Source organism: Triticum aestivum, chromosome 3B (assembly GCF_018294505.1).
Source record: "Triticum aestivum cultivar Chinese Spring chromosome 3B, IWGSC CS RefSeq v2.1, whole genome shotgun sequence".
In the NCBI taxonomy this organism is placed as follows: domain Eukaryota; kingdom Viridiplantae; phylum Streptophyta; class Magnoliopsida; order Poales; family Poaceae; genus Triticum; species Triticum aestivum.
The window spans coordinates 495,412,962-495,423,624 of NC_057801.1; the positions used below are offsets into that span (position 1 = coordinate 495,412,962).

The 10,663-nt window shown below is 48.2% G+C and overlaps 1 protein-coding gene across 1 annotated transcript; it reads left to right on the plus strand.

Annotated features, from left to right (window-relative positions):
- The first annotated feature begins 7,090 nt into the window (after positions 1 to 7,090).
- On the plus strand, positions 7,091 to 10,540 carry LOC123070562 (cytochrome b561 and DOMON domain-containing protein At3g61750). The gene is made up of 4 exons (XM_044493813.1): positions 7,091 to 7,588; positions 7,701 to 8,097; positions 9,689 to 9,972; positions 10,089 to 10,540. Exons 1-4 carry the CDS (start codon positions 7,418 to 7,420, stop codon positions 10,347 to 10,349), a joined length of 1,113 nt encoding a protein of 370 aa, XP_044349748.1. The 5' UTR covers positions 7,091 to 7,417; the 3' UTR covers positions 10,350 to 10,540.
- Positions 10,541 to 10,663: the final 123 nt, after the last annotated feature.

Consider the following 10,663-nt stretch of genomic DNA (forward strand, 5'->3'; position numbering starts at 1 on the left):
ATGCAAATTTCGAAGTTGGTCCAGATCTGAATAAACCTTATGTTCAAGTTTTTAAACAGCAAGTTAAGATGCATCAAGATGATCTACATGAGATTCTAGTCAAGTTACATATAAAGTTCATTTAATTTGGAGCTACGGCCTAGAAGATATGAGCAAAACAAGTTAAACATAGCATTGATGCAAAATGCATACAAACATCAAGCAAACACATCAAAACAAGGATGTAACATGATAATATGAAACTAAATTCAAAATCAAGCAAGTTTCATATAGAGAACACTCAAAACGGAGCAACGGTTCAACACACACACACACACACTATACAAGATATGACAACAATCTGTCCAAAACAGGAACTAGGTATATTGCAAGCATCAAAACAATATGCTACAGCATCACAACATAAAAACAAAAGGCATGGACATGTTGTACAGGTAAAGCATAACAAAACATGAACACTGAGCTATCTCCAGAAATCACTAGAACATGCTCAAAAAGACATGGCAAGATTGCATATAATAACAGTTTCAGACTTTGCAGAAATAACATCAGGTTGCAATGTTTAAAGCTATCAAACAACATGTTACAGGAACTTATCATGGCATGATACTACTAAATGCATAGAACAAAAGTCCCTTACTTACCATCAGCCAAAAGGGCAGAGAAAATATGATGGCACCCATGTAAACATGGCAAGTTATATGACAGATTCATACATGGCAGGAACAACAATAAGTAGGCATGTTGGTGAGCTTGTACCACTCACCACAGAGCAATACATGGCATGACAAGGCAACCAACAGCAATATGACATGTTTATATAGCTAAGCATGGCAATAACAAGTTCATAGGGTGCATGGATCACTAGCAAAGCACATGGCAAAACTGAACTTAATGTTGACAGGCTGACAGCAACATTATTTACCAACTTGGGAGCAAGATTACAACAAGTTACAGCAAGCTATAAATGCAACCAGAGGCATGAATGGATAGATCATGACATGTATATCAAAACATCCTTAGTGATCATCTCCAGATTATGCATAGAATGACTTGTAGCAGCAGGTTTACATGGCAACAAAATATAACAGAATCATCCTAGCAAAACAGTAACAACAAGTACTCTACTTCACGAGCTTGATGCACTCACTACAGGACTCACAAAAATACATGGATTGCACCTCTGTAAAGATGGCATGATGTAGCACAAAACACATGTAGAGCTCATTCTCATAGGATGCACACACAAAATGCAACAAAAATAACAAATCACCAAGTTATAATAGTTTCAGCAGATTAACATCATATAGCACTCCTGCAATGATGATTAGGGCATCAAGATAGACTCAAACAAACATGGCACAATGGACTTAAATAAAGAGAACATTCTGATGAACATTTTGACATATTAAACGTAGCAAACGGAGCAACACATATCAAATTATGGCAGGTCAAAGTATGCACCAGAATGATGAATTTCAGGGACTTAGCAGTTTTCTGAAAAAAAACAGACGGGCGACAAAATGCTAAAAGACGCCCAGGGCGCGGGATAGGGGGGCGGCGCTCACCTTGCGGCCCAGAGGGCCGGCTCGGTGTTGGGCTGGACCGCGAGGAGGCTGGTGCGCTGGGCTGGGCTGCGGGCCCACGTGGCCGACGGGGATGGCGTCGCGGGGCCCACGTGGTGGTGCGAGCGGGCGAGGCCGTGCCCGACCCCGAGCAGGACGACGACGGCGGCTCGGCGCCGCTCCGGGACAAAGACGAGGGGGGGGGGGCGGAACCACAACGAGGGGCGGCAGAGGAGGCTGGATCCGGCGGTGGGGCACCGGATCCGGGCGCGGGGTCGTAGATCCGCGCGGCAGCGGCGAAGCGCGGGCTCCCGAGGAGCTCCGGCGAGCGGGGCGGCATGGTGCAGTTGAGGCGGTGGCAGAGCTGGCGATGGCGCGGGACGATGGCGGCGGAGATCCAGTGGGCCGAGGCATGACGAGGAGGAGGCGGAACACGGAGGGTCGTCGCCGACGGCATGGCGGCTCCCGGCGGCGGGGTTGAGGTCGAGCGGCGGGGCTCCGAAGCGGGAGGCATTCGGGGCTGGGCGGCGATGGAGCGCTTTGGCCCAGATGGGCTCGGGCGGGCCCTGGATGGGCCTGGGAGGTCCACGCGGGTGGAGAGAGGATGCAGGGACGCATGGCGCCTCCTGAGTGGAGGAAAATGGCGGCGCGGCGGCTGGAGGCTAATGGCTGAGCGCCAAGTGGCGCCTGTGAGGTGGCCGGCGGCGGATCTGTAGGGGGGAGGCGGCAGCGCGGCCCCCGAGGTGGGAGGAGGCGTTGAAATTGAGGAGGGGAGAGATTAGGGGGTAGGTTTTAGCCTGAAATGGAAAGGAGGGGGTCTATATATAGCAAAAAGGGGTTATGGTTGGGGGTTCTGGAGCGTTTCGGAGCCTCCGATCGAGATCCGATGGTTCCGGTCGGAGAGGGGTTTAGGTGGGCTGTGAAGAGGAGTTGGGCTGAGAGGAGAGAAGAGAAGTTGCAGCCCGGCGACAGTTTCGGAGACCGAAACGTCCGAGAAGGTATCGGCAGCGGTACCACTTTATGTTTAACGGTTGGGCTATCAAACGGACTCGGAATGCAACGAAATTTGACAGGCGGTCTACCTACACTATAATAAAACCGCACGCCAACTTTCATTCCATTCCGGGAACATTTTTATGTCACTTATAAAATAATATTTCGGAGGTGCACCGGGCGCGTGCGAGTGTGTCCGGACTCGAAATGGACAACGGAGAGAACCGGGGAAACCCGAACGGATGCAAGTTTTGAAAAACATGTAGATGAAATGCAGATGATGACATGGAAAAATGCAACACACAAGAAAATGACATTGCAACGACAACGAATAACTGGAAGACACCTGGCGCGTCGAATCCGGGGCGTTACAGGGAGACTCTCTTCTTTGATTTGCACAAAATTATACATTTTTCGCAAGGGAGCTTGTTTCTTATGAGCAGGAAAATATTTAGCAGAGAAGTAATAAATCATATCCCAGGGACTACGCACACAACCAGGATCAAGAGAATTAAACCAAGTCTTAGCATCACCCTTTAATGAGAACGGAAATATCTTAAGGATATAATAATAGCGAGACTTCTCATCATGAGTAAACAGGGTGGCTATATCATTCAACTTGGTAAGATGTGCCACAACAATTTCAGATTCAAGGCCATAAAAAGGATCAGATTCAACCAAAGTAATAATCTCAGGATCGACAGAGAATTCATAATCCTTATCAGTAACACAGATAGGTGAACTAGCAAAAGCAGGGTCATGTTTCATTCTAGCATTAAGAGATTGCTGCTTCCATTTAGCTAATAACTTCTTAAGATCATATCTATCTTTATAAGCAAAGATAGCTCTAGCAGCTTCCTCATTCATAACATAACCCTCAGGAACAATCGGTAATTCATAATCAGGTGGAGAACTTTCATCATCACTATCATCAATAATAACATCTTCAATAATTTCATTCTCTCTAACCCTAGCAAGTTGTTCATCAAAAAATTCACCTAATGGCACAGTAGTATCACGCACAGAAGTAGTTTCATCATAAGTATCATGCATAGCAGAAGTGGCATCATCAATAACATGCGACATATCATAATTCATGGCAGTAGCAGGTTTAGGTGTCACAAGCTTACTAATAACAGAAGGAGAATCTAGTGCACAGCTAGATGGCAGTTCCTTACCTCCCCTCATACTTGAGGGCAAAATCTTAGTTCTTTCGTCTTTCAAGTTCCTCATAGTGATCAACAGATATAAATCCCAAGTGACTCAAAGAATAGAGCTATGCTCCCTGGCAACGACGCCGGAAATTAGTCTTGATAACCCACAAGTGTAGGGGATCGCAACAGCTTTCGAGGGTAGAGTATTCAACCCAAATTTATTGATTCGACACAAAGGGAGCCAAAGAATATTCTTAAGTATTAGCAGTTGAGTTGTCAATTCAACCACGCCTGGATAACTTAGTATTTGTAGCAAAGTATTTAGTAGCAAATTGGTATGATAGTAATGGTAACAGTGGCAAAAGTAAAAATAATAGTTTTGTAGTAATTGTAACAGTAGCAACGGAAAAGTAAATAAGCAAAACACAATATGTGAAAAGCTCGTAGGCATTGGATCAATGATGGATAATTATGTCGGATGCGATTCCTCATGTGATAGCTATAACATAGGGCGACACAGAACTAGCTCCAGTTCATCAATGTAATGTAGGCATGTATTCTGAATATAGTCATACATGCTTATGGAAAAGAACTTGCATGACATCTTTTGTCCTACCCTCCCGTGGCAGCGCGGTCCTAGTGGAAACTAAGGGATATTAAGGCCTCCTTTTAATAGAGAACTGAAACAAAGCATTAGCACATAGTGAATACATGAACTCCTCAAACTATGGTCATCACCGAGAAGTATCCCGATTATTGTCACTTCAGGGTTGTCGGATCATAACACATAATAGGTAACTATAGACTTGCAAGATAGGATCAAGAACACACATATATTCATGAAAACATAATAGGTTCAGATCTGAAATTATGGCACTCGGGCCCTAGTGACAAGCATTAAGAATAGCAAAGTCATAGCAATATCAATCTCAGAACATAGTGGATACTAGGGATCAAACCCTAACAAAACTAACTTGACTACATGGTAAATCTCATCCAACCCATCACCGTCTAGCTAGCCTACGATGGAATTACTCACGCACGGCGTGAGCATCATGAAATTGGTGATGGAGGATGGTTGATGATGACGCCGGTGACGAATCCCCCTCTCCGGAGCCCTGAACGGACTCCAGATCATCCCTCCCGAGAGAGATTATGGCTTGGCGGCGGCTCTGTATCGTAAAACGCGATGAAACTTTCTCTCTGTTTTTTTTCTCTGTGAAATGGAATATATGGAGTTGGAGTTGAGGTCGGTGGAGCGTCAGGAGGCCCACGAGACAGGGGGGCACGCCCAGGGGGGAGGGCACGCCCCCCACCCTCGTGGACATGGTGTGGGCCCCCTGGCCTTGATTCTTTCGCCAGTACTTTTTATATTTTCCAAAAATTGTACCAACACTCCCTCGGTCTTAACTTCTAAGTTCTCGATCCCTAACCCACCTTGGTCTTTGGGCTTGCAAATGATATCCCATCTGGCCAATTTGTATCTTAACCTCATCAGATTGCCAGAAAAAACATGATCGATAGAAGTCTAATCTTTTCCATACACCTACTAGTACTTCAAAGAAGGATAGAAGGAACATCGGCTAACTAGTTAGAACTGAGTTTATCAATACAAGCTGACCCCATGGGACAAAAGCTTTCCTTTCCAGCAACTTAGCCTTTTTTTCAATTGAGACCGACTTGGTTATTTAGATTGTCAGTTGAGACCGAGGGACTGTTGGTACAATTTTTGCGTAATAAGTACATGCAATCTAAGACTTGGTCCCAAGTTACCACTAGACCTAATGACTCGCCGCTTTGGAAGGGGTTAACAAGGATGAAACAAACCTTTTCCATAGGGTGAAATTTATCATTGGTAACGGTAACATGACTAGATTCTGGAAAGATGCATGGTTAGGGGAGACGCCCTTAGCCTTACAGTGTCCATTATAATATTGTACAACGCAAGGAAGCCTATGTTGCTACAGTATTACAATCAGTCCCCCTTAATATCCAATTCAGGAGGTCTCTGGTGAGGGAATGTTGGAACTCCTGGCTGCAATTGGTCCGCGGGTGGATGGATGTTTACCTTTCAGACCAACCAGATGTCATTTACTGAAAATTATCTAGGAACGGTAGTTTCTCAGTGAAATCTATGTACTTGGTCCTAATTGACGTTGGACCAATCCCAAGGTCTCTCCATATCTGGGAGATTAAAGTTTCGCTTAGAATTAAAATCTTCATGTGGTTTGTCCACAAGGGAGTGATATTAACAAAGGATAACTTGGTAAAGCGAAGATGGGTCGATAATTCCCGATGTTGTTTTTGCGACCATGATGAAACAATTCAACACCTCTTTCCAGATTGTCTGTTAGCCAAACTTCTTTGGCATACGGTACATATAGCCTTCAACGTTAATCCTCCAATTAGCATCAACATGTTTTTTGGGATGTGGCTAAATGAAGTGGGATCAAATATTGTGGGACATATTTGAATAGGGATATGTGCGCTCTTTTGGACTATATGGAACTGTAGAAAAGATATGATCTTTAACGGGAAAAAATTTAACAACTTTTTACACGTTATCTATAGAGCCACTGCTTGGATCCCTACATGGTTGTTACTCACTTATGCGGACTCCAGTGAGCTTTTGGTTACTGGGTGCAACCGGTGGGAGACGGTAGCACGGGGTATTTTCAATCGATTTAAATGTGAGCTAATAATAGGCTAGGTGTTTAGTCATCGTAGCCTGGTTTTTGCCGGTTGTGGCATCATTTTTTTGCATCTTCTTCTTTGTGGGCTCTGCTTGTGTGACAGTACTAGACCCGAGGTCTTTTCTTCGTATTTTTATTTAATATAAATTGGCTGCAGGCACTACTCTGATGGAAGCAGCGGCTTTCCTTCTTTAAAGATAAATAAAAATATATTAGTATTAAAAACACACAGTTGGTGCTGCTCAATAACATAGCCGGTGTACAGTACCGGGCTGGAGATTAACATACATGATGGTCCGAAGCTCCGTCGTCGTGTGCTACACAAAGGGTCAAGAAAATCATCAGTAAGTCTACTTATTTTTGTACTTCTATATAATTTACTTGTTTCGTGGTTTAGCGACGCGTTTCAGCGCTTTGCCAGTTGGGGTCAGAACGTGCTTGCACGTATACGAAGTGTTTTTTTCAGTCAATAAGATAAGAACCCATTTGTTTGCAAGACCAAACACGAGGTACACAATAATTCCGCAAAAACTCACTCGAGAAAATCTCTTACTGTGATGATCCAATACATCGCGGTTGCGCTTTCTGTCGTGAACCGCATGGGGGAATGGATCGAGGCCGCCCGTTAAAAAAAGGCGAGGAGGCAGAGAAGCGGCGCATGCGCACACATGGGGATGGCATTTTTGCCACCCTCGTGTTGCGGTTTGGTTCCAGATCCAGTGACAGTGCTCGTCACAAGACAAAAGCTCGCTGCGCCTGCCTCCAGGCCCAGCTCACCGGTAAGGAATATCTTAAGCATACAATCACAAGCTGCGTCCGTCCAGTTGCAGTCGCCACCCACCACCACTAGAGCTATCACCGCATCAACGAGGCAGAGGACAAAAAAGAATCAGCACTTGCTTGGCTTTCCAGCTAGTAATTCAGCTTGCGGTCCGGTTACTGGCTCCCAGGTGATACAGATCGTGCTACCACCGCTAGGCCTTCCAGGGCGTCGGTGGATCGGCTAGCAGCAATGGCGCGCGCGTTCGGCGTCGGCGCTGCGATGCTCGTCGTCGTGTCGGCCTTCTTCGCGCCGGCGGTGACGGCGCAGACCGGCAGCTGCGACGACCCGCTGCCGACCGAGCTCGTCGGCAACTACTCCGGGATGGCCTGCAGCCCCGTCTGGAACAACTTCGTGCTCCGGGTAAGTGCCACTGCCGCCGCGAGCCACTAGGCCGTAGATCCGGGTGATCTTGAGGGGGACCGGGAGCGTTCTTGATTGCCTCTCACCGAACCGATTCTGCTGTCTCCTCCAGTACGCGCAGGACGGGGACAACGTGCTGCGGGTGGTGCTCTCCGCGATGTACAGCTCCGGGTGGGTGGGGATGGCGTTCTCCAAGGACGGCCTGATGGTGGGCTCGAGCGCCATGGTCGGGTGGGTCGGCAAGAAGGGGCAAGCCCACGTCAAGCAGTTTGCCCTTAACGGCAAGGCGCCCTCCATGGTCGTCGCCGACAGGGGCTTCCTCGTCTCCAACGGCCACGCCCACACAGTCCTTGTCAAGCAGGCCAAGATCTACCTCGCCTTCCAGCTCAACTTCGACTCGCAGCTCAAGAAGCAGCAGGTGCTCTTCGCCTTCGGCTCTGCCATCCCTGTCAACGACCGCCTAGCCGAGCACCAGGGCAAGACGTCCATGACCTTTGATTTCACCACAGGTGAGTTGGGTTCCTTCGCGTCTGCTAACCATCTAATGCAAACTTTAACTTACCGAATGGAAATATAAATAGATTTCACTTTGTCACCTCGTGCATGATTAATGCACATCTCATTACATGTATGTTTGAAATTGTTTTTTTTTCTGCGACTAATATGTTTGAAAACTGTTGCCTCAGTAAATTTAATCAGCTAAGAGCTTTTGTTGTCTAGTACTCCTACCTGACAAAAAGTTGCCTCAGATCAGTGTGATCTATCTGTGCTGATCGAATCAGATACCATATCTTTGACAAAGGGCAACGATCTGCGCCGGTGCGCCGGCCCAACTGTTGGGCCGGTCGCACCGCGGCCGTTGGATCTGAGCTAGTGGGCCGTTGGATCCGGCTGAACAAGTTCGCCCTATCGTCTTCTACCTCGCACCACGGCGTCGCGCCTCCTACCGCCCCCGCCGCTCCAAGCGTTGCGCAGCCCCTCCCCTCTCCCCTCCCCCCCGCCCCCGGTCGTCCTCGTCTCCGTGCTCGCCGCCGGTCGCCGTAGCCGCTCGCCGTCGCTGCTGCAGCAACATTGTAACTGCTAGCCGCTCGCTGTTGTTGCTTTGCCCCATGCAACAGCCCCACCCTGCGGTTGAAGCTTTTGTTGAGACCGTTGTAGCTCCGGTTGCAACGACTGAAGCTCGCCGGCATGCTCGCCGCCGCTCATCCCCGGTGTGCATCTTGCAAACAAAAAATCGAGCACCGGGGAAGATGCCCAGTGCTACAACCAACGACCAAAAAAGCTACAACTAGCGATAGAAAAAGCTTCAACCGGCTACGGAAAAAGCTTCAACCAGTATACGACTAGAGCCATGGATGACCAAGAAAAGTTACAACCGTTGACAGAAAAAGCTTCATCTAGCGACGAAAAAAGCTTCATCCGACTATAAAAAAAGTTTCAACCGTGGAATCGAAGCCATGGACGAAAAACGAAAAGTTGCAACCCACAGTTACAAAAGTTACAACCGCATTGAAAAAAGCTTCAAACTTCTTATCTCAGCTGCGACCCCGCGATGACGATGACGCCGTTTTGCTGCAACCGTAGTAGATTTTTGCTACCACCGGCGAGTGAATTTGTTACAACCGGTTCCAGCAAAATTTCGCCGCGGGCTGTAGTCTGCCATGGCTGGTTGCGGCTCCAGCGTGGCCGGGTCCGGCGAGGTAGGCAGAGCTCCGATGCATGCGGATCCGCGCGGATCTGGTCGAGGGCGGCCAGATCGGCTGATTCTCATGACGGCGGCGGCCCTGGGAGGCCTCCGGCGTGGGCGATGGGTTGACCATGGCAACGGGGAGAGAGGAGAGAGAGATGGCCGAGAGGAAGAAGAGAAAAGGCAGGAGGGAGAAGACGCACATGGGCGGGCCCTCCAATCCTACGTGTCGCTAGGCGAGTCGCTGGCGCGTTTGCGCGTGGCCGCGACCAGCCGAAGCTTCGGCCGGTGCGCCGTTGCCAAACGATTCCCTTTGACAAATCAATTGAGGAGGGCATTTTAACCATTAGTGCAGTGACGAATCAGTCACCAAGTCATTATTTTCTTGAAAACAATTTGGCACTTGTTTGCAGGCAGCTCTTCAGGCTCCTCCTTCCCGAGTGGCCTAAAAAGGACTCATGGGGCACTCAACCTGTTCGCTTGGGGTGTCCTCCTGCCTATCGGTGCCATTATCGCTCGGTACTGCAGGGGTTGGGACCCTCTGTGGTTCTACCTTCATGGCGGCATTCAGTTCGTCGGCTTCATCCTCGGTCTGGCCGGCGTTGTGGCTGGAGTATCACTGTACGGCAAGATCCAAGCAGATGTTCCAGCACATAGAGGCCTTGGCATATTTGTGCTTGTGCTTGGTATCCTCCAGGTATGTGATAAATAAATAACCTGCTCTAAGAACTAATGTCATGGACAATCTGGTCAGTAAAATCTTGTCAACTGAAGGCATTATATATGAATCTGAATATATGTGTAACTTCGCAGATTCTAGCGTTCTTCCTAAGGCCCAACAAAGACTCGAAGTACCGGAAATACTGGAACTGGTATCACCATTGGGTAGGCAGGCTTGTGCTCTTCTTTGCAGCAGTTAACATTGTCTTGGGGATCAAAGTTGGAGGCGCGGGTAACTCGTGGAAGATCGGCTATGGTTTCAACCTGGCCATCCTTCTCATCACCATTATCACCCTGGAAGTCCTAGTGTGGACAAGGTGGAAAAACAACAGCGGTCCTACGACGACATACTGACTATGCTTGACTAGGGTTCTTGTTCTGTGAGCTGCTGAAGGCCCTATTATTTTCATTCGTTTTCTTCTTCTTATGCTGTTGTTGTAAGCATGTAATCTATTCTGCAGAATCTTTTAGCAAGGATCTGCGAGACTAGTCTATCGGTGATGTGTTTTGGATTTGAAATGTGTAGAGTGTCCTCAAACTCGTCAGGAACAGTCCTTCCAACTCGCGCTAGGGTTCCCCCGCTCCCCTCCCGCCGCCGCCGGCCGTCGGCCCCGCCCCCCCGCCTCCGCCCCCTTCCGCCCTACCCCCCCTCCGTCTTGGCTGCCTCG